The sequence below is a fragment of the Trachypithecus francoisi genome, unplaced genomic scaffold (genome assembly GCF_009764315.1).
Source record: "Trachypithecus francoisi isolate TF-2019V2 unplaced genomic scaffold, Tfra_2.0 Lachesis_group19, whole genome shotgun sequence".
NCBI classification, from domain to species: Eukaryota; Metazoa; Chordata; class Mammalia; order Primates; family Cercopithecidae; genus Trachypithecus; species Trachypithecus francoisi.
The window spans coordinates 21,105,931-21,129,487 of NW_022681464.1; the positions used below are offsets into that span (position 1 = coordinate 21,105,931).

At 36.6% G+C, this 23,557-nt stretch overlaps 1 protein-coding gene across 27 annotated transcripts in view; it reads right to left on the bottom strand.

Moving 5' to 3' along the window:
- Positions 1 to 23,557, bottom strand: part of DTNA (dystrobrevin alpha) — a 401,494-nt gene that overhangs the window by 44,002 nt on the left and 333,935 nt on the right. For 7 of the 27 annotated variants that reach the window (XR_004429208.1, XM_033178006.1, XM_033178007.1 and 4 more), the window contains one exon: positions 20,306 to 20,389. Coding sequence is in view for 24 of the 27 variants with exons in the window: in XM_033178006.1 (XP_033033897.1) it covers positions 20,306 to 20,389 (84 nt within the window). In the remaining 3 variants the exon portion in view is untranslated. Of the gene's footprint in view, positions 1 to 9,168; positions 9,262 to 9,833; positions 9,913 to 18,502; positions 18,593 to 18,663; positions 18,952 to 20,305; positions 20,390 to 22,835; positions 22,845 to 23,557 lie in introns of those variants that run through there. The other 20 variants (XM_033178022.1, XM_033177998.1, XM_033178003.1 and 17 more) reach the window with 9 other exon arrangements.

Sequence of the window (23,557 nt, forward strand, 5' to 3'; positions counted from 1 at the left end):
CAATGTCCAGTGATCCCTACCTGCTGGTATTACATTCTCATGTAATTTCCTCCCCTGTAGGATGGCCTGGACTTACTAATCTGCTTCTAATGAATAGCATATGGCAGAAGGAATGGAATGTCACTTCCAACATGAGATTATAAAAAGACCATGGCTTCCATCTTGGGCTTGCTTGCTTTCTCTTTAGCTCTCTTGGTCTGTCTGGTGGGAAAATAGCTGTCAGGTCATAAAGCAGCCTTTACGGAAAGATGTAGGTGATGAGAAACCCAAGCAAGCCAGTTACCACGTGAATGAATCCCCATTGGTAGAGCCTTCAGATGAGATCACAGCCTGAAGTGACATCTTGATTGCAACCTCATGGAAGCCCTTGAACCAGAAGGACCTAGCTAAGCCAAACCTGGGTCTCAACCTACAGAAATTCTGAGATGATAAATGTTTGTTGTTTTAAACTACTAACTTTTGGGATAATTTGTTATGCAGCATAAGGTAACTAATACAAGTCTCATCTATACTATTACTACCTATTTATAACCTGCCTTTTATATTTACTTCCAGAGAAACAGAATTATAGTAGTGACTCCCAATGACATTAATGGAATTTTTTAGTGCCTCCTATAAATTTACAGAAACTATTCATACTAGAATAAGGATGATCTGAGTTCCTAAAAACTAATGCAAATAGAAGCATTATTAATTCTTCTGTATTTCAGAAAACTTCACTCTCTGAAATCCTCCATTCAAGACTAAGTTCTGGGTGCCATTAAAAATAATTCTACGAAACATAACAATAGCACTAATCTTGTTAACAGACTAGTTGGTTGTAGTTTGGCTTATCGGTTATTGTGGTATGTTTCAGTTCAGAATCAAGATCAGAAACTAGTTCCTCTCATTCATAAACATATTCTTCTGCATCCATTCTTATACTTACAGCTCGTCCTTAAAGAAATTAACTCATAAATACATATTGTAAAGACACCCTCTTATGCCAATATTAAGGTTGTAAGAATTATTCATTGTAATCACTTAGATCCATATCAAGTAACATACTATTATATCATTTATATGTACATTTACAAATAGAGTAAACATGAAACATAGTGTTTTAACCTTTGTTGTGAAGTGAGAAGATGAGTGAGTAATTATGTTCTTCCAGCATTTTGGCTATGTCACTTTCAAATAGCTCTTCTCTGGTTGGCTGAATCCACTATATAACAGGTTTTTTTTCCTGGTCATTCATAAGACATTCCTGTCTTCATTATCTCTGCTCTAGCCTATACTCCTTATATATATAAGCTATAGCTGTCTTCATGTGCATACTTCCACTCTAGACTTAGCCCTTTTCTCTGAGCTATAATAAATAACTAGAACATTCCTGGATTTCCCTATCTAACAACTGATTTCTCCTTCCTCAGAAAAAGAGGCTTCTCTTTCCTTTTGCTCAAATGAGATAATATATGCAAAAAGCATCAAAAGAGTGTGATGCCTGGAACATGTGAGGTGCTCAAAAATATTAGTTAATACAATGTTATTATTATTTTGCCTTTTAAGTAACATGTTCATATCCATTAGTAATCCTTATCTCCTTCAAAATATCATCTGCCATCTGACAATTATCTAGAGCAGTGCTTTTCAAATTTTAAAGTGTAAGCACATCACCTAGGGATCTTGTGAACATGCAGTTTCTGGTTCTGTGGTGGTATGGTAGGGGAAGTTGGGAGGGTGGGACCTGAGAAAATGCATTTCTAACAGGCTTCCAAGAAATGTCGACAATATTGGTCCAGTGTACTGGTTCAACACAGAGTATCAAGGATCTAGAAGATCTTGAAAACAAAATGGAAAACACAAATACGTGAAATGAAGCCAAAATATAAAGGATATAAAAGAGAACGTTTTTCATGAGTATTTAACAGATATAAACATTCCCTTAAGACAGAAAATTGTCGGATATTGGGCTTACATAATGTATAGTATCAATCCCAGTGGACTGAGATTTTATTCAGTACACAAGTTTAGATTTGGAGTAAGAAAATAATTTTAAGAGCAAAGGCAGAGTTAGCTCTGGAAAACTGATGCTTTAAAGCAGATGTCTGCCTTTATAAAACAATGTCTGCATTCTGCAATTGTTAAAAATAATAACTGAATTCCTTATTACAGCTTCAATGAAAAGGAGAAAGTTACACTGTCTTTTCTTTAGACATCAAACTACCCCACAAAGAGACAACCGAATTTGATTTTAACATGTTTGTCATTTCTGGCTCATGTATTAGGGACTATACATCTAATTCAACACAGTGTGTGTGCAGATTACAATGCCCATTGCTCCAGGCCCAGGAACATGATCTCTTTGACACCTTGAAAGTGACTTTGTCAGAAACATTTGTATTTTGATAAATAATTTTAAAAACCTTGATAAAAACTTCTGATAAAAGTATCTTTTAAAATGAATGACTAGCTAGTGTAAGTAATATGAAGGTTATGTTTTTAAAAAGCTTCCTGGAAATGTAAGACGTGAAGATATGGGATTCTGTACAGCAAGCAATAACTCATACTTCCATGCCTTTCCTCCCCGAACACTGAGTGAATGAGGGCCTGTGTGATATATTACCCCTTTGTGCACATGAACAATTTATGGGTCCACATGTGCCATTTCAGCATGTTCAAATTACACAAGGGTGAAGGAAGCATTCCTCTGATAAATTTCTCTATTTCAAGACTTCAATTACAAATAGTTGAAAATGAATGGTCAATAATCCCTAAATCATTAAAATAAATACCAATTCCAACACTTTCTCCAGCCCTAGCTATTCATTTCAGGACTTTATAATCAGTAATCTTGCTACGAGACTATGATGAATTAAAAAGTGATTGCAGTGTTGACTGCATTTCAGAGCAGGAAAATCCATTATTTTGAAAACACTCCACTTCCTACCTGAAATGCATGGCCAGTGTCTGTTGCCAGTGATTTCAACGTGGCATTCTAGGAAACTCAAGTGGCCCCAGCTGAGCTAGGGCTTGTGAAAGTGTGATTTGGCAAAGATTTCTGGGAACTCAGGGTTTGTTCACATTCCTTTGATTTTTTTCTGGGCCTTTTCTGCTTTCCAGTTTAGGGTAGTCAACCAGAAAATACTGTGATCCAAAGCATATAGCATATATAAATGTAAAAGCAAAAGCATATATAAATGTTTCTATATTTTCTTTTCATATTTTTTCTACTACTCTGGATAGTGATGGGAAATTTATCACTAGAAATTAATTTAGAAGGCCATTGAGTTTCATATACTACTCTTCTATTAAAAGGATTAGTGCCTGAGAAAGCATTATTAGTTAACTTAAATGGAAGATTGCTTTATTAGATTATTTCCTATCTTTGGCAGTTGGTTTAGAGCAAAATGCTAAGGGAATAGAGCACTTTTTTTGGCATTATAGGAGTCAGCGAGCTCAAGAGAGTCAGGGTAGAAAGGAACAAAGTGACAATGGGGACCGAGAAGTGGTTTTATGGGACTAGAGAATGGGGAAAGAAACTAACTCTCAAAGCTCAGTGTAGTGGCCCTCAGTGATTTGGAACAACAAAAAAAGACAGGAAATCATGAAATGGCAATCTTCATGGATAACAATAAGAGTTTACCACAATAATGGCTTCCTTAAGTGAGACCTTTAAACTCCTTTATCGAGACCCTGACTTCAATAACCCCCTACGTTACAGTCAAGGTCATACATTCTACCTTCTAAAAACTCTCAGACTCCCCCATTTCCTTCTATTCCAGCTGTTCCTGATGTGACAGTCTTTAGATTTATATTTCCAGGATTCTAAGGAAATATCTTTCTCAGAAGTCCAGTTCAATAATTGAAGTTCCTAAAAATTTTACTAAAGAAAAGGAGTTATGTTAACAGGAAATGAAAACTCGTATAAAAGAGACACTAAGTGTAGATAACTCTTCTTTTTTTCTTTCAACAGATTATAATTTCTTTTTCAAAAGATTGCAGTAAACTCACATTTTTCAAAATCAACAAAATGTATTAAAGACAGTCAGTCAAATCTTGACCTATACATTAAAAATATTAAAGGCATACAATTCAGTGGATTCAGTAGTGAAGTGGGTTATGGATTCAACTGTGTCTCCCCCAAGATTTATATGCTAAAGCATATGAATACCCCCAGTACCTTAGAATGTGACTATGTTTGGAGATAGGGCCTTTAATTACAGTTAAATGAGTTCATATTGTGGGGCCCTAATCTCATAGGACTGATGTTCTTTTAAGGAGAGGAAGAGACACTGGGGTAGAGAGAAAAGATTATTTAAGGGCACAGCAGGAAGGTGTCCCTCTGCAAGTCAAGGACAGGAGAAACCAACCAAGCTGGCACCTTAGTCTTGGACTTCCAGCCTCCAGAACAGTAAGAAAATAAATTTCTGCTGTTCAAGCCATCAAGTATGGCATTTTGTTTTGGTATTCTTAGCAAACTAATACAAAGATGAAGAATAGAGGGGGCATTAAAATTAAAAAAATTCTTGCCCAATTATCACTTTAAGTTTTAAAAAAAAATTTAGAACACCCTATTAGTTGCTCTGTCCATATCAGTGAATTGCTGGTGCTTACTTTGCCCATGTCTACCCTCTACACAAAGCTTAATACTTTAATTTTTCATCTATTTTATACTCCTATCCTAAATGTTCAATTTAAGTGCTACTCTATAACAGTGATTTTTTTAAATAGTAAAAATTCTAATTTTGCTAGTAAAGTTTCTGACTACTCCTAACAATTTTGTTTAGGGTAAGATGGAATTTTTTAGCTACAGCACTACTGATATTCTACAATATCAACAGATGTTTATAGAGCACCTACTATGTGCCTGTCACTGTGCTAGATGTCAGAGATAAGGTGATGAACAAGTTGGAGAGGGTCCCCGCCCCACTGAAGATACAGTAAGTAGCGAGTCAACCAACCAGCCACCAACCAACAAACTAACCAGCCAGCCAGCCAACCAACCAACCAACAAGCCAACCAGCCAACCGGCTAACCAGCCAACCAACCAAACCATGATTGCAGCTGATAAGAAGAAAATAAAAATAGTATGCTATAATAGAGACTAATATAGGAGACCTATTGGGGGAAGTGTCTTTAATCTAAGATTGGAAGCTAGACAAGCAAGTTCATGTGCATATAGTAGGGGTGAAATGAGAAAGAATGTTCCAGACAGAGGGGAGAACTAGTATTGAGGTCTTGAGGCAGGAAAGAACTTGGTTCGTTGGAGGAATTGATCAAAAACTGACATGAATAAATGTAGTGATTGAATGGGAGAACCCCAAGAGATCTGAGGCTGAGAAAGGAATAGGCAAGGACTAAGTTACATGCAGATTTGTACACCATGGTGAGTGGTCTAGGTTGTAAACTAGGTCCAATAGGAATCTATTTAAGAGTTTTAAGCATGCAAGTTAATTAAAATTTAGACCTTGTAAATGAAATTCTGAAATAGGCATTCTTAGACATCTTTTTTCCCCAAAGCATAAAATATTGTGGAACAATTTTAAACTAGATGGATTATTAATCCACTTAACAAGAAATCTATTGGCAACACAAATGTACACTTTCTTGTACTTGAGAAAAATATAAGCAGAACAATTTTAACCTAGTCATATGACATCAGGTGTCTAATCAAGTGACAATGGTTAGAGATAGAAGTTCTGGGCTGGTTTCAAATCATTTGGTTGGTCCACTACAGACCCTGGCTATAAACTAGCAAGCCCAGGCACTTGACAAGCTTTGGGGACAGGTAGTAAAAGCCTACTGTATCACATTTTCAGACTCCTTCTCCTGCAATGAAGAAGATGCACACAAATTATTAAGGCTTTTAAAACTTCGTTGAATTAGGAAGGAAGCAGAAATTCTCCCCTGAGCTGCAGTTTATTTATTTTACTTATCTGACATCAGAACCAGCAATGACATAAGTGTTTCTTTAGTAGCCAACTATTACAAATAAGTCAGTTTCCCATTGTGTTAAGTAGTTAATATAGGGTATAAGAGCCCCGCATAGAGTTATTCAGGATTATGTCTGAATAACGGCAAAAACAAAGCTTTTCATAGAGAACGGCTGTAAGGTTCCTGTTTGCGGAGCATCTCATGAAGGGTGCACAGGCAAGGAGGCTAAGGAATGGGGTGGAAAATGGATGGGACCCAGTGTCATAGGGCCTGTTTGCAAGCACTACTAGCATGTGACTTTAGATAAGTCACTTAATGTCTCAAAGCTCATATTTTTTAAACAGTGAGATGGAAATAATCATATCCAACCTTCTAGGACTATGAGAAGTAAAGTAAATAATTTGTGGAAAAAGGTTCTGTAATTTTTGAAGCATTTTATAAATACAAAATTTAGTATTCATACTCCAGCTGTTAAGATAAAAGAAACTGAAGACAAAACTCTTGCCCTTTTTGAAGCTTACAATTAACGTGAGAAGTCACAACTCAAGGAACTGCATACATAAAAGGTAACTTTTAAGAATCACCATTCCTGTTACTAGTATGTGCTCAAAATGTTTGCTAAAATCAAATAAAAACACTAGAATAAGATATGCAGTCTCAGTAAATACGTGGAGGATGCAGTGTGAAGGAGGTATCCACAAAAGATCCTGAAAGGCATGTGTTGATGCGGACTTTACAAAAGGTGATGAAACACAGTGGTTATGAACTTGGATGGATAATGGTTAAAATCTCTGTCCCAATTGTTATAGCTGTGGGACTATGGGAGAGTCAGGTAAGCTCTCTAAAATGATACCTTTACTTATCTATAAAAGGTGGACGATCTTATTTACTCCATGGGCTTACTTTAAGAACTAATTTAAGGACTACTTTAAGGAGAAATTATGTATACAAAGCTCTGAACATAGAGCTTGGTATGAGGTAAGTGTTTTACAAACACGATTATTATTACTATTATTATATGTCTCACTGTGACTTGATGGTAAAGCATTGTAGCTACAATGACGTTAAAGGAGGTAAGAGGTCATTACATTACTTATACAATCATGGCAGCTGTGAGGAATTGTTAGGATCTAACAAAACATAAAGAAAAGGGAAGAAAACAAGAAATTTGAAAAAGTTGGAATTTTTTAAGGATAGAAAAAAACGATGAGAAATACGGAGGATGCAGGTATTAAAACCAAGCCCCCTTCATTGATTGGTTGGTCTTAAATTCTGCTTTATTTTCAAAATACAAATCACATTTAGCTTTCATCAAGCAGATGCAAGGTGTCTCTGCTGAGACAGATTTATGGTCTTAAGTAACCATCAAGTCAATATGATGAATCACTTGAGTAGGGAAAATGGCTGGTAGTGACAAACGCTGAGCTTTTCTCTTTGGAGATTTATTTGTTACAACCTTAATTAAGAAAAGGTCAAGAAAGAGCAGTAGAAATAACTAGAGTGTGCTTAGAATGATGAGAAGAGGACACAGGGTGAGATTGCATCATTGCCTTACAATTGAATCTATACTGACTGTATTCTTCTTCAAAGATGAACAATACCATTAACAAAAAAAATTCAGTGCTTAGTTCTACTGTTTCAGCTACCATGTAATACTGGAGTACCAAACTCCTTGGGAATAAAGCAATTTTGTAGTTTTGAGAGGCTGAGTTGTGAAAAAGTGGATACTATGTAATCTAGAAGCTCACAAAATTTGAAGAAAGGGATGGATTTAGGTCAGCTGAAGGGTGCATTTTTATCCCCTTAAACAGTAGGATCTAAGGTAAAATTAAACTAGTATACTGGTTATACATTTTTAAAAACATAAGATACATGTATGTACTAAAGCACATAAATGTTCATCAGTTCATGAGAACTAAAAATTATGTACTAATCTTGCAAAAATAGGTCTAAGAAGCAGTAATAGGAAGAAAAGAAGCAGTCATAGGAAGAAATAAGTCAGCTTACCTGACTCTCCCATAGTCCCACAGCTATAAAGTAATAGGAAGAAAATAGGAAGAATATTTCAAGAAAACTTGAAAATATTCAAGTGAGGAGGAAAGAGGTCCAGAAACAAAGTGGCTAATAACATCAAGGGGTGAGGGCAAGGAGCACGGAGCAATGGCCTAGCATCTGAGGGATGCGTTGGTGAAATACTAGGTTGGTGCAAAAGTAATTGCAGTTTTTGCCATTACTTTTAATGTAATTGTCATTAATTTTGCCAATTACTTTTCCTCTAATAGTAGAGGAAAGAGGACTGGTGATGCTAAAGGTTTGAAACATTTTAATGGAAATTGAACCCATTGGCTCTCTTAATAATTATAACTATGGAAAATCCATGGGCCCTTAGTTCAGAGAAAATTGAAGTGATTGAGAAAAATTGACATATTTTCAAGGAACTGGTTTGCTAAATATGTTTATAAAACAGTCGTCTGAACTAGATTGAAAAATACACATGATAAATACAAAGTTTGTCCTTTTCCTTTAATTCAAGTTGCAAATCCACATTTATTATTAACACCAAGTAACTTTAACCAGCGGAAGGAGTCTCCTACGTCACAATTAAAATGGAGAAAAGCCTTTTGAATGGCTTTATCCAAGCATACAGGGCTATCTTAATTCCTGAATTTAACATTTCTGAAACTAAGTTTTGTGTATTCCAAGATGTAAAAGCAGGCTTTAGCAGGATGATCATCAGAAGCATGTACAATAGAATTGCTGAAAGACAATTGTTCCCACTGTTATCATTGTTAAATGATTTCCATTTTGTGATTCAATTACATCACATTTTTTCTTTTTCACTCTTATCTTGAGTAAAATGAAGCATTGTTTTCCAAATCAGCAGAGACATCCATGTCCTTGGATAAGACAAATTCTTGTATCATCATCCTGTGGTAATTTGGCATGACATGTAGCACAGAACTGAATGGTGGGGCCTGGAGTCCTGAATCTACCTGAAGGCTAATATTTAGCAAGGCATCCCTTATGCAAGTTTTCGCTTTAGCTAATATATAAACAAGGATATGAATCTTATGGTTTCTTCATGGGAAGTATACAAACTAACATCACAAAAGACTTCTTAACTGAATCAGTTAACAGTGCTTCAGTGTCACCACTGGCATCCAGTGACCTTGCTCCTTGCTGAGACTGCTTGTCACCAGCTCAGACTGCATCCCTCTCTAAGGACAGTCAAGCAGCCAAACCTGCACTAACCATGAGGGGTTGTTCCGGAGCATGTTGACATACAACCCGATGAGAACATGTTCATCAGCTAGCCTGTCTGCCACATTCAGGCTGTACTGTATCCTGAAACAGGGCAGGGGGAAAGAAAGGGTGTTGTTAAGAGAGGTGGACAGAAACAAGCAGAGAAGGTAGGAGTGAGTTTTTGGTAGAAAAGGCATTTAGAAAACCAAGCAAGTAAAGGAAGGGTAGTAAGTGATGTGCTATGAAAAACACAAGCGAAATCCAGGCAATAAAACCCACAATTCTATTTCACCAACTTTAAAAATAAAGACTTCCATTTAGGTCAAATAAAGTTTTAGAAAACAGATTTACATTTTTCAACCACTAAGGCCAAGGTATTCATCTGTACAGTAAATACATTGAAATGGGTTGCAAGCAAAGATTAAATATCCTTCAGAAAACCGAATCTTCAGCTTAGTCATTTCAAAAAAGAAAAAGACACAAATCTGGGAAAGTGAATAGCAACACAGATGTGTCTACTGGAAATAACTACTTAGTGCTGTTAATTGGGTTAGAGCAGAGCTGCTTTTACTGAATCAAAGATGGTCTTTCACACACAAAGCATTTTTGACAAAAGAAATCTCCATTTTTAGTTTAGTTAATGCAGGGTTCCAGTACACTCTGGCTGAAACTTACCCTTTGCCCTTCAGAAAAGCTGGAGCAGCCCTAGCCAGCAGTTTGTTCTGCTCTACTTCACTGTCCTTGGGAGGAGAGCTAGTTAATAAGATGGGAAAGCCAAGAAGAGCGTAAACACCGCAATGCATTCAAGAATAGAAACTGGCAACAGACACTCCCAAGTCTAGATCCAAGTTCCATCTGGACAGATTTCTTATTATTTTGAAATGTTCAAGATGTTTCAGATTTCCACAGAGTTCAAGTAGGAGTAGAAACCCAGCCTGAGAACACAACCGCAATCACCATGATCCCAGATTTGACCTCTGCTATTTGCTTAACAAGAAAGCATTTATACTGGGTATGCCTAGACATAATGAAAATTCATTCAACATTTATCATGGCTTAGCATGTAAACAGTCCAGCAGTTCACTGAGTCCTGCCAGCCTTTAGATCCCACTCAAGAACTTTAGCCTTCCCTACATCCTCCAACTTTCTGTGCTGAGTAGAAAGACTTGAAAATTACCTAGCTAGAGATTGCTTCATATTGGAAGTGTTTTACTACTCCATGCAAAAGCCACATGATCTTGGCTGTGGAGCTATAAAGAAAATTTTCAGAGAAACAGAGAAATATACCTTTGAGTCTTATACATATATGTTGTTATTTCTTATGTTTATATTAATTCAAAGCTAGTGAATATAGTCTCATTGCTAAAGCAAATTCTTAACATTATAGATTCATTATGGGAACTACTCATTTTCTTTAGTAATTTAAATGGCAATTTTAAAGTTTAAAATACAGTTTTATTAAAGTACAAATAGAAATATAAATAATAATTCATTAAGTGTGGCTACAGTAAAGTCATCCGAAATCTACTGTGACAATTTGTAGTCACACTACATTGAGAAATATGGTATTAATTCTTAGTATTACAGTTGTATTGGTTGGTAATATGTTTAAAGAAAGTTTGCTCCTCTATAGGTTAAGTAAGAATTTGCCCTGCACACTGGTAAACCTAAAATTATCCTACTCCTTATTCATGGAAAATAGAAAAATAAATTGTCTGTCTTTGTTTGAATGCCAAATATTTAACTACTTGGATATAAATTATGAGATTCTGCCAAAAATTTTCAAGAAACTCTAAATCTACTAAATATATATATAATGGTTTATAAATTAGTTAAAATCTTAAAAACTTTATACTACAAGTTTTAAGGCTCTATTATAAAGCACCATTCTTTCAGGCCATGAAGTACTAAAAAATATAAATTTATACATATCACATTAGAACTATGTACATTATAGTTGGAATTCTTGCTTTATAATACTGTATATTAAAAGATTCCTTGAATAGTGAGGTCTCTGATAAATTTAATATTAAATTTGATTTGTAAAGAAAATGACTAGCAAAGAGTAGACATGCATGTTTGGCAGATGAATGACATTTTCACTCAGCTCTTCAGAAAGGCATCTGTTATACAAATTATTGCTGTACTTAAAAAGTTCAACTGTATCCAAACAAAACTGACATTTTTTTTTTTTTGAGATGGAGTCTCACTCTATCACACAGGCTGGAGTGCAGTGGCATGATCTCGGCTCACTGCAACCTCCACCTTCTGGGTTCAAATGATTCTCCTGCCTCATCCTCCTGAATAGCTGGGATTACAGGAACACACCACCATGCCTGGCTAATTTTTGTATTTTTAGTACAGATGGGATTTCACCATGTTGGCCAGGCTGGTCTCGAACTCCGGACCTCAAGTGATCTTCCCCCCTTGGCCTCCCAAAGTGCTGGGATTACAGGCGTGAGCCACCATGTCTGGCCCAAAATTGGCTTTAAAAATAAATTAGATTGTGTTTTAGGAGAATTTACTTTCCTGATAACCTTAATACTTATCTTTATCCAGCATATTGATGTTTTCCTTTTAAAACTGCAAAACCTGCCCATCAGGGCCAAATAACCACCTTCAGCCATCATTTTCTGTGATGTACCATGATCCCACCAAAACACTGCCTGTGTTCTGTGATATACCATTACCCCACCAAAACTGCATTCCAAACTATGTCTACTGAAGCAGATCTCCATACATTCATTATGCAGTACCTACAGTACCCCTGCTGCCCAATACCCCCCCAATTATTTTTTGTAACTAAAGATAGATGAATCTATTACATAATTTATTTTGGATGCTTGCAAAACCATTCAAAACACTGTGTGAAACATCCATAAGTCTTCCCTCCAAACTAAACTATCTCCCTGCCTTCTTATGCTTCTCTGTTCCTTGAATCCCAGAAATTGTGGCAATAATTTCTTAAGCAAATAGCTAATTGCATAGGGACAACCTCTCACACTGAACGTGCAAGATAACAAGCAAGAATCAGTAGAGAAAAGAAACACAGGAAGGTCAACCACGAAGATGTGTTTGCCACAAATTATTCTGGTGAAGTTCTATGGGAGGAAGAAGATGTGTCAGTGAAGGCCCAGAAATGTGGGTCCACCACCCACCACTGACAAAGCCCAAGCATGGAGGAGCCCTAGCCTCAGCATTGTGTAGGGGTAGGGCTGAGAGAAGGGGGCAATAGGCCGGACTTTCCTTTGGTGGCCTTCTCCTTTTTTTTTCTTCAAATCTTTGGGCTCCTCTCCTCCTTCCCCTACTCCACTTGCCTATCTCCCCTCTCCTCTTCCTTTTCTTCCTTCTTCTAACCAGGTCCCTTCCTCCCTCAAAGGAATGAGACATATTCTATGTATATACATCTCTTAACTTTTGCTGTCATTTTCTTTGTGTTGGCCCTTGCCGGTGTTGGTTTAAAGAAATAGTTTAAAATCTTTTATCTTCCTTTCCTTTCCCATGAGGATTCTTAGAAAAAACAATTCTTGGAAAATAGGGGAGTTACACCATGAACATTTATGAGTTTCTGGAAATAAACTATTTTGTTTTGCTATAGCTCTTAATTTTTAGTGCCAGAAGAACTTCTAACTTTTTAATACTCACTGTTGACATAGTTTCTGTAATTTCTAGAGTTAGCTTCAAATTCTTCTCATCATCTGTTTCTAGGAAGCCAAAAATATGACCACGTATAGAGGAAGCCAAATACATGATGAAAACAAGACAAAAATAGCCACTCTTTCAAAATGAAATGACTCAAGAACCTTGAGAGTTGACTGGGAGACAGGTTTCACTTAAAACTTGGGTCTTTAAAGTCTTTTCACTTGAAGTACTTTCCACCAGAACCTCTTCTAGCAAAGTGAAATTTTTTCTCTTGAGTTGCTGTGAAAACAGTGATTGCTATGGTTTGAATATTTGATCCCTCCAAACTTCATGTTGAAATTTGATCCTCAATGTTGGAAACAGGGGCTAATGGGAGGTGTTTGGGTTATGGGGGCAGATCCCTCATGAATGGCTTGGTGCCATTCTCACAGCAATGAGTGAGGTCTCACTCTATTAGTTCCCTTGAGGGCTGGTTGTTACAAGTAGCCTGGCACCTCTTCTCTGTGGCTTGCTTCCTCTCTCCTCATGTGATCTTGGCACAAACCAGCTTCCCTTTGCCTTCTGCTGTAAGTGGAAGCAGCCTGAAGTCTCACCAGAAGCAGATGCTGATGCCATACTTCATGTACAGTCTGCAGAACCATGACCCAAATAAACCTCTTTTCTTTTCTTTTTTTTTTTTTTGAGACAGAGTTTTGCTCTTGTTGCCCAGGCTGGAGTGCAATGGCGTGATCTCGGCTCACTGCAACCTCCACCTCCTGGGTTCAAGCAATTCTTCTGCCTCAGCCTCCCGAGTAGCTGGGATTACAGGAACCCGCCACCACACTCAGCGTTTTTTTTTTTTTTGTATTTTTAATAGAGATGGGGTTTCACCATGTTGGCCAGGCTGGTCTCAAACTCCTGACCTCAGGTGATCCACCTGCTGTGGCCTCCCAAAGTGCTGGAATTACAGGCGTGAGCCACCGTGCCCAGCCTAAACCTCTTTTCGTCGTCGATTACCCAGCCTCAGGCACTCCTTTATAGCAACACAAAGTACTAAAACGGTAATGATGTGGGGCTTACAATGATCCCTCAAGGCTCTATATTATCACAGTCTTTTATAGACTAATTTCGATTCTAAACTTTCATTTTGTAGCTTGGCAGTTTGCATGGAGAAGTTAAGTTTCTAATTCTTTGTGGGATTTAGGATCAGGCACAATGGAACCTACTTCCTGACTAAGGAAAGAGTGCTTCCAGCATATCATTGTGTCAGAATGTGACAATGGCTTTCATACAACCGAGCCTGAGCTTCAAAAGCTTCTTCTGTTCTACATGCCTTGTCTTCAAATCAGAATGTATTCTTCCTTTTAAGCTCTGAAACTGGGAACTATTTGGGGTTCAACTTGACCATGGGATACACTTTTTCTAATCTGAGTTTCAAAGAGAAGCAAGACTATCATTTCTAAAATTATATGCATACAAATCTCTTTTTCTTATTGTCATCTTTTTCTTTTCACTAATCCCTTGCTACTGTATGAGCACATCCTTTCACACACATATTATCACTGATGGTTGTGGGAACAGCCATGCCTTGGAGAGCATGGCATGGTAAATTCTGAAGTTCATATATCTGCTGAAAGAAAAAAGGTAGGAAATATTCCTTTAGACTTTATTTTCTAACAAAAATCTTTAGCTTCTCACCATTTCCCTTTTTAGACCTTTGGAAAGTAGCATATCTAAAGATAAACATAAATAACTTTCTTCCAAAATTTTTCACACACACACACACACAAACACACACACACACACGACACAATGGGTTCTGGAAAAGTAGAACAATCTCAAAATGTTTCATACTTATGAAAAAAATTATCCCCTTAGCTTTGAAGGGTGATGACTGATGCCAATAGTTTTACTTCAGTGAAAATATTTGGGAGTTGGTCCAAAGGTAACAGAATCACACACAGATGCTTCCTGGATACCTGAAATATTATTTTTAAAAACCACTTCTGCTAATGTTGAGTTACTATGTTAGCCCTTGACAAAGATTATTTTTTCTTTTATTGAACATGATATTAAAGGCCTGGCTGCAGTCTCACAGAGAACAAATATTATAGAAACAAATTATATTAATATAGAATAATTATCACAATGGTTAAAAGAAAAACAACATTTGAAATATAGCAAATTAAGAACAGATATTTTCATTTCTATTCTTACATTATTAATAAGCTTGTGTGACATTTAGATTTGTGAAGAATCACTTACAAAGTTGGCTGTCTCCTTAAGTATCTATAGTGTATAAAATTTTCCTTCTCACTGGAATTACATAGTTTAGTAGTAAGGCCATCACACTAATTTAAGTACAATAAAAAAGAATCCACAAATCTTTTGTCAAGAAATAATGTCTTGAAACATTCTGTTTCTTTTTTTCTAGATTTCAATAGCTTACATCTGAAATATAAAATATCTATTACCTGAAAATTCATAGACCAGTATTAAAAAATAGGTTAGTGTCTCAGTGGGAAAATTAGCTGTCATCAATTCAGGCTGGCATAGAAGCTGAACCATCTCAAACAGGTACCATGGAAAAAATAAGAATTATTAGGTCATATTTAATTTACTACATTGTACCCAGGTATCATCAAGTCACACTAATTACACTTGAGTCAAGAGAGCCTCTAGGAAAGTTTGCTTGTTGGTACAGGACATGCAGAGACAATAGCCAAAGCAACTCTAGTAGGAGAATAAAGGTTACTGAACTGAACAAGACAGGTGACTGTGGTTTTAATCATGCACTAACATTTTAGTATAGAAAATTGTTAGGGTTGATGTGTAGACTGGTGTAATTCCAGTTTGGAAAAATCTAACATATTAGTGGAGCTCTGGGGCTACATGAAGTAAAGAATTATCTGCAGAGAGTGATTATTTCAAATTCATAAAATTTCATACAACATGCCCAGAAAGTTTGAAAAGAGTGAGAAATCTTCAGGGTGGTGCCAGATGTTGATTTAAAAATTTATCTGTTTTATGACTGAAAATGGATGGGCATTAATCTTAGAAAAAAATAGATATGAAGAAAACTTTGATTTTCAAAAGGAAAGGCTACATTCAGTGTCTCAAATTTATTTTTAGCCACTTTTGATTACCAAATCACAACTATTTAAAATGTAGTTTGAACTTTTTGAGTCAGATTAAAAGCCAGGGTTGTTAAGTAAAGAATCTCTGCATAAGCAAAAACATTTTTTAAAAATGAAAAAGGCACAGTATATTAGCATTTCTTGGGTTGAAAACCCAAACCTATCAATCAACTGACCAACAAGTCAACCCAAAAAATAACTCACAACTGCTGCTCCTCTTGGAGGGATCAGGATTTGGGAAGTATCTGGGGTGGGTGCACTCTCCTCATAGGAACTACAGAGCCTAATGCAGTATCATTTTAAAATTTATTTTATTTTATTTATTTATTTTTGAGATGGAGTTTTACTTTTGTTGCCCAGGCTGGAGTGCAATGGCACGATCTTGGCTCACCACAACCTCTGCCTCCTAGGTTCAAGCTATTCTCCTGCCTCAGCCTCCCGAGTAGCTGGGATTACAGATGCCCGCCACTGTGCCTGGCCAATTTTTGTATTTTTAGTAGAGATGGAGTTTCACTACTTTGGCCCGGCTGGTCTTGAACTCCTGACCTCAGGTGATCCACTCGTCTCAGCCTCCCAAACTGCTGGGATTACAGGCGTGAGCCACCATGCCCGGACATCTAATACAATATGATTAATTAACTACTTGTTATTGCAGCAAACCAGAAACTAGCATATTAGATTGTGTTCAACATGCGGTATGAATTATAAGCAATTTCCTAATATTTGGTGGAGTGATAAGACCTGGCTAAATGTTATATAGTATTGTCAACGTGATTCCTTTTGTGAGTGCTTACCACTTTAGAGGTTGCAACTATGAAAATACCTGTGAAGACTTTAAATGATGTTTCTAAAATTGGAGGTAAAAGGAGTGTGACTAATTTTTTTTATTAGTCTTTACCGTGACTAATGAAGAAGTTTGGTCATAGTGAAAGAAGCTTACTTGATGTTAAAAAGTATTGGTTAACTTTCTCATATAAACTAAGTAAGGATTATGGCAAGATAATTAAGATTTTAAAAAGGAGGCATGATGCCAAAAAAGATAGCAGATCCTAAAAGGCTCAGAGCTGTGGGCAGTGAAGGGGAGAAAGAGCCTTTGGGACCTGGCTTTGTGGTCAGTCCTTGCAATAATATCTGCAATAATAATAATAAGCTATCTTGCATAAGCTTAGATAATGTTGCTGGCTCACCATACATAGCTCTTAGAGCTCTTTCCCTAGTGGTGATAATAGATTTCCCTCAAATCAGCCATTCTTTCCTATAAATTTATAAGAAAACAAAATAGATTTAGGCATACAGTTTACAATCAAGAAAATGAATGAAGTGAATCGGTCCATTGATTATGTTATATGACCCACATTCTACCTAACTTCTAACCAGCACTGAATGTACACATGTGCACACACACATAGACATACACACATGTAAGACTTCAAAGGACCAAGGGAGAGTGCCTTTGAGAATCCCTTTTTTTTTCCTTTTAAGTAAAGGAAAAGTGAATCAAGTACCTAGCTAAAAAAGATGTAAGAACAGGGAATAAGACAGATGATGCTGGTAACCAGAGGTACACACTCATAAATCTGTATGAAGTAGATTACTAGGATGTTGAAAGATTTCAAAGTTTTATCCCTGTGTCTTTTGAAGATCAAAGTGGTAGGCTTGTAAAGAGCCCTAGGTGAATAATGCCAGGAGTTTGTGGGGAGGATTCTGGAGTGGGGATTTCAATTTATCCTCATTCGGCTTTATCTTTCTAGGATTTGTCATGATACAAACTTAGGCTAAAGAAAATATGGAGAACTTACCTACTTTCTTGGTGCTGCCCTATACTGACCGGCACTATGCTTGGCTTGCTTAGGTTTTATTTCATTGTTGGGATGGGGTAGGGGTGAGGGCAGAGCTGTAGGTCATATTTCTTTGGTTCTGTTTCAGTGATAGAAGTACAAGACCTTTAACTTTTGCCTACATCTGGCATGATGGATTTCTATCCATCTGAGTTTACTGACACGATGAAGAAATCAAAAGTGATTTACCACCAGCATTATCAAGTGATAGAGAATAAGCACTGAGAACAAGCAACTGTTTTTGAAATTGTTACTTCATTAGGAATCAGACTGCCCTCCCTGGGGGGAAAATGGATCAGGTCCAATGGGACAGAAAGGTACAAGTCCTCAAGTCTTTAACTGCAATGAGGTCCAGCTATATGACATTGTCCTAGCCTCACCTAGTTAATGATCTTTCCAATAGACTCCTTAATTCAAGAGTCTTAGAAGTTACTATCTGGGGTTTTTGCAAATTGTACAAAAGCAGAGACTTGTCCAAACAAGATCCAGCTTGATACACTTCACATATATAAATCTCTTATATACTGGTATGAAGCTATGAAATCCATAAAATATGTGGAAAGGAGAGGAAAGAGCTGCAAAGTCCAGCTCAAGTTGAAAAGTCTCAACACAATTTCATTAAACCCCAGAAGACCTCTATCTCCAATAAGACATACTACGAGAGGATTTTAGTGCTAGAGTAGAATGACTATGAGTCTAGCTATGGAACTACTACTATGATTAGCAATTCAGGGCTGGGATACTGACCGTGCACCGTGATCAAGCTGATTTACGTACTGCTTTATGAGGGAATGCTCTTCAGCCACAGGGCTGGATGCACTTATCCCCTCAGGTAACCTGAGGGATTCAAACAATGAGACCTCATTAAAACTTCCCATGGACAGAGCAAGGCCCACTCAGAGAGGAAAGACATTTAGTGTACACAGCTTTATTGAATAGCACCCTCAAAACAGAAACCGTAGGCCAATCTCTGTGGTGATAGAAAGAAATGTGAGCTTTAAACAACATATCTGTGGTTCACAGAGAACATTCCAAAAGGACTGAAAATGGGAAAAAAGGGAAATAATCATATTTTGGGTTAATGGGTACCATGTACCCTGGAGGAACCAGAACAGCTCAAAGTATTATAGGAATATTTTAGGGTAGAAGAAGTCATGTTATCCATCTAGACGCATCCACCAAAAGCACCGTCCGAGCTGAAATGATATAAAATGACCTTCAGTAAGGATGGGGTCTACCTCTGCTTGACATTTGCAGAATGCAGAGCTTCCTAATAAAAATACATATTTCTAAACATCACGTCAGGTCTTCCCTAGACAGATGCACACCTGTGTCTTTTTACAGACTTTACAGTTTATGATTTTGTTCCAGAAAAAAAAAGGTTGAATTTGCTGGTGATTCTAAAAAAGAGTGCTAAAAGGAAGTTACTGAGGGCCTAAACCATATTATTCTACTGTGGATGTTCTGCTGTATAACTGTCTCCTCGTTTCCACTTGTTACAGACCTCGTTTATACATCAGAAACACCATATTCTGTTTATTCTGCTAATTACAATTATGGGGAACATCTTCATCTCAGGTTCCTGTTGATGGGCACATACAGGAACTCAGAAGAAAAAATCAGCTGTGTTCTTAGTCTCAGTGTCTTCAAATCCTCAGTTGAATGTACCAGGATATTAGAATGAAACTGGCACCTTATAAACCTCTTCAGGGAAAAGATGAATTATGTGCATTTTGTGAAATATGAGGCTGTACATTTTTTCTGCTGAAAGGCATTTGAAATCTCATGTTCAATTACTCACTCCAATTTTCCTTACCTTTATTTTTGTTTTCCCGTGAGCCTTCTTCATGTATTTATAAAATAATTATCTGGTGCTTGATTCGCAATTATTTGATCAAATGACTCAGAGCACCTGTTGACCCTGCATCTGTCTGATGCTAACTCTTAGAGAAATATTTGCTTCTCCTGTTTCTTGCTCACATGGGAATGGATCTTGTGCAAAGAAATGAGATGCAGATCCACCTTTTAAAAAAGTTATTATTATTATCGATGAAATTGCTTATATGGAAACTACATTTCCAAGTTTGGTCTTTAGCCTCTAGCCTCAGGAACTCCAGGGTTCACCAACAAAGGATTCTTTTGTATCTTAGCTTTAAATAATGACACGCTTCACCATTTATATAATAACACACCATTGCATCTTGAAATTCCAGTTCCTTGACTTCAACAGACCACTCTGAGGACTATGAAAGTGACTTCCTTAATAAGATGGGAAGCATGTGTGTCAGCAGTAAAACTGAAACATACCCCACATTCTTACTGTGGATACATTACAAATGCAGGTTTCCAGACATGACATTAATCCCCAAAGCCACCATACCCCTCTTTAAATGCATACAAATGAATGAAATTGAAAACTTATAATGGATATTTGCAAGCTGGTTTCCAGTAATACTCTGCCCTTGGCTTGCATGAGAATATTTTTGTTACCACAAAATCAAGGCTCATTACCAAAGAAAGGGCTTATTTTATAATAGGGTTGGAACTTACCTCCTGGTAATAAAAGGACTTCCTGAGGAGGGAACAGAGTGGGAGAACAGGGTGTCATTCATGCTGGTTACAGGTCTGGGAGGCCTAAAACAAAAGACAGTGTGAATAGAAAGTTAAAACAAATAAAAGTCACACATATAAAACTCTCCCTCATCCTTCCAGGAAAGGGGATGGGAAGATCTGAGTTCTATCTTTCTCAGGATCAACAAGAAATCTTACATTTTCCAATTAAATTCCTTAAGTGTTTTAAAGTAACATTTCCTTGAGAATATATAATCTCAGGTAAACACTGGGAGGCAGATCTCCAGACATCATGTGAATGTTGATGCATGAGCTTTGAGCCTTGATATTTAATTGTACAATATTCTGGAATGAAGCAAGGATGTGAATGTTGATGTGAGCTTTGAGCCTTGATATTTAATTGTACAATATTCTGGAATGAAGCAAGGATGTGAATGTTGATGTGAGCTTTGAGCCTTGATATTTAATTGTACAATATTCTGGAATGAAACAAGGATTTTGAAGAAGGCAGTGGTTTTACTGCTACTGCCTTCTCAAGAAGCCTTGAAGACCTGATCACTTAATCTACGTTCTCTTGGAAAGAGGAAGATTCCTGAGGCTTTGGAAGGTTCTTTCTGTGTTCTCCATGATGACGGGCCTCTCCAACATGCCTGGTCTGAAAGGACACAGGCTGTACAATCGTATCGTACCTTATTTGCCTTTGCTCTAAGTGAAGAGGCAAGTAAGCTCCACAAGGATTTATGAAGTTAGTTTCTGTTGTTTGGGTGATCCATATGATAGAGTATATGGTGTACAGCATCCCGTAAGCTTCACTTGTTTTCTTATGATAAGAGAAGGAAAACAGAGTTCAATTTTCCTCAGAATTGTTCATGGTTCTAAACACCAAATGCATGGAGTCCATCTTCCTTGGTCTGATTTTCATTTCATTCTGTCATTCTTTTCCTATCATGAATGTTTTAGGTCAGGAAAAATGATAGGACTAAGATCCCTATCTCATCTCCAAGCCATTTTGAGTCTTTTTTAGGTTCAATATAGGATAATGAATGGTAATATGAGATGGGATTTAGAGTTCAAAAGATGGAAAATGAGATGGGGCATTTTCTGAATCACAGGAAATTTCAGTTTCACTATAATTCTACATTTGAGTTTGACAGTATAGAACATTTTGAAGATGAGACATTAATTATAGTAGCCTAAATAACCAATTTATGTTGGCTTAAGAGCCAAATTTGTAAATGGTTTAATTTTTACTTTAGAGAACAGCTTTGGATTCTACAACAAAGACATTCTGGGAAAAAAGATAGACTTGTATATCCCAATGTATTGACTGGAATGGACATGAAGCTCTGCAGGTTTTAAAATGTCAGCATTACATGCAAAAATTCATTGAGACTTAGAATAACAGTCTCTGGGGTTAGGGATAAAAGATTACAAATATAGTGCAGTGTATACTGCTCGGGTGATGGGTGCACCAAAATCTCACAAATCACCACTAAAGAACTTACTCATGTAACCAAATACCACCTGTACCCCAATAACTTAGGGAAAAATAAAAATAAAAAAATAAAAAATAACATAAATTCATCAAAACTTTTTTCATGGTAGCTGGTGCTAACCTATATACTCTGAGATTTTGTAAGACATATCATCTGTTGGACGAAGCCAAAACAACAGATTCACTATTTCATCTACTCTAGACAAAACTGAAGTTCTGAAAACAATCTTAGTGTTTTGCATTACTTATCTAAGATGCATCTTTGATATATAAGGGAGCAACACAAGGCTAGTTTAAAACTAATTCTGCTTTGAGTTGAACATTAGCAATTTGGAAGAAGGATGCTAATTTTATACAAATGTCCTCTGTGAATTATGAAAAGTTTGATCTGCTAGATTTTAAAACAGTGAACAGAGTATAACATCTTCGTCGTAGCTTTGCAAAGAGTTGAAAAAAATACTTGACCTGACACTTCTGATTATGTCTTTTTTTTTTTTTTAACTTTTCCATCTTCCTCCATGTCTAAAAATGAGAAAACAAGTGGATTTAGAATGCTTTTTAACTAGCTTGATAAATGTATTCTATTGAATCCGGTCACTACAAAGCTGAAATCAAGGTTTTTCAGCAAATGGCTTTGTTTAAGGTCTACCATTGAAATGTTGAACTTGGGACAAAGAATGGCTAGCCCTGGCACCAAATGGTGGTTTTCAGAGGAACTGAAATTCCTATTTCTTCCACAATCAAATGGCAAGTTACCTTATCTAACAAAAACATATTTGGTTTTACGTAAAAGAAACAGCTCCACAAAATAGAGTAAGTCATAGGGGCCTTCTGGACAAGATCTTCACAGAGGACAATTTTATATAAGTGTCATCCTTGTAAACCGAGTGTACAGCAATAGAAGACTTAGTTCTAAACTAGCCTCATATTGTTCACTTGTTTTGTGTCTCATCCCCACTTATGATCATGATTATACATCTTCACAAGTAGACTGGAAACTACGGCACTACTTACCAAGTATCACTTTTGGCAGCGAAAAATTGAACCGAATAGAGACCATTAATCATGGTAACATTTACAAGCAATACAATAGCTAAGAACAAATGTCAAAGTACCAAAATGTCACCACCTGCTCATTTCTATTTAAGGACTAATACATGACTGGCAGCACCTCTCCACAAGATGGGTAGAAAATCCCTTGGCTATAGTAAAAAAAATGGCATTTTCTGTGGGTCACATGCTTCATTTCCATATGCAAATGTACATGTGTGTTTGTGTGTGACAGAGATATTAGTACTGTAACCTGTTTAAAAATCCTATTGATTCAGTCTCTCTTTTTAAAATTTATTTTTTACCATATCTAAGTCTACCTGTAAAATGTTAATTTGTTATATAGTCAGACTGTGCCATATTTTTGCCACTTTTTTCACATTTAAGTTGTGGCCAGGTGTGGTGGCTCACACTTATAATCTCAGCCTAGGAGTTCCAGACCAGCCTGGGTAATATAGAGAGACCCTATTTCTACAAAAAAGAAAAAAAGAAAAAAAAAAAAAGAAAAAATTGGAACTTGAGTTTTAAACGAGTAATAAAAATATTTTCTAATGTTTTCATTAGGTATTGATAAAGCATTTTCCACTTATTATTTTCTCAATTTTATTTATATCTTATAATGCTTTTGCTGCTCAACTTTGGATGCAGTATGTATTAGAGGACTAGTAGCAATTTTTTTTTTTTAT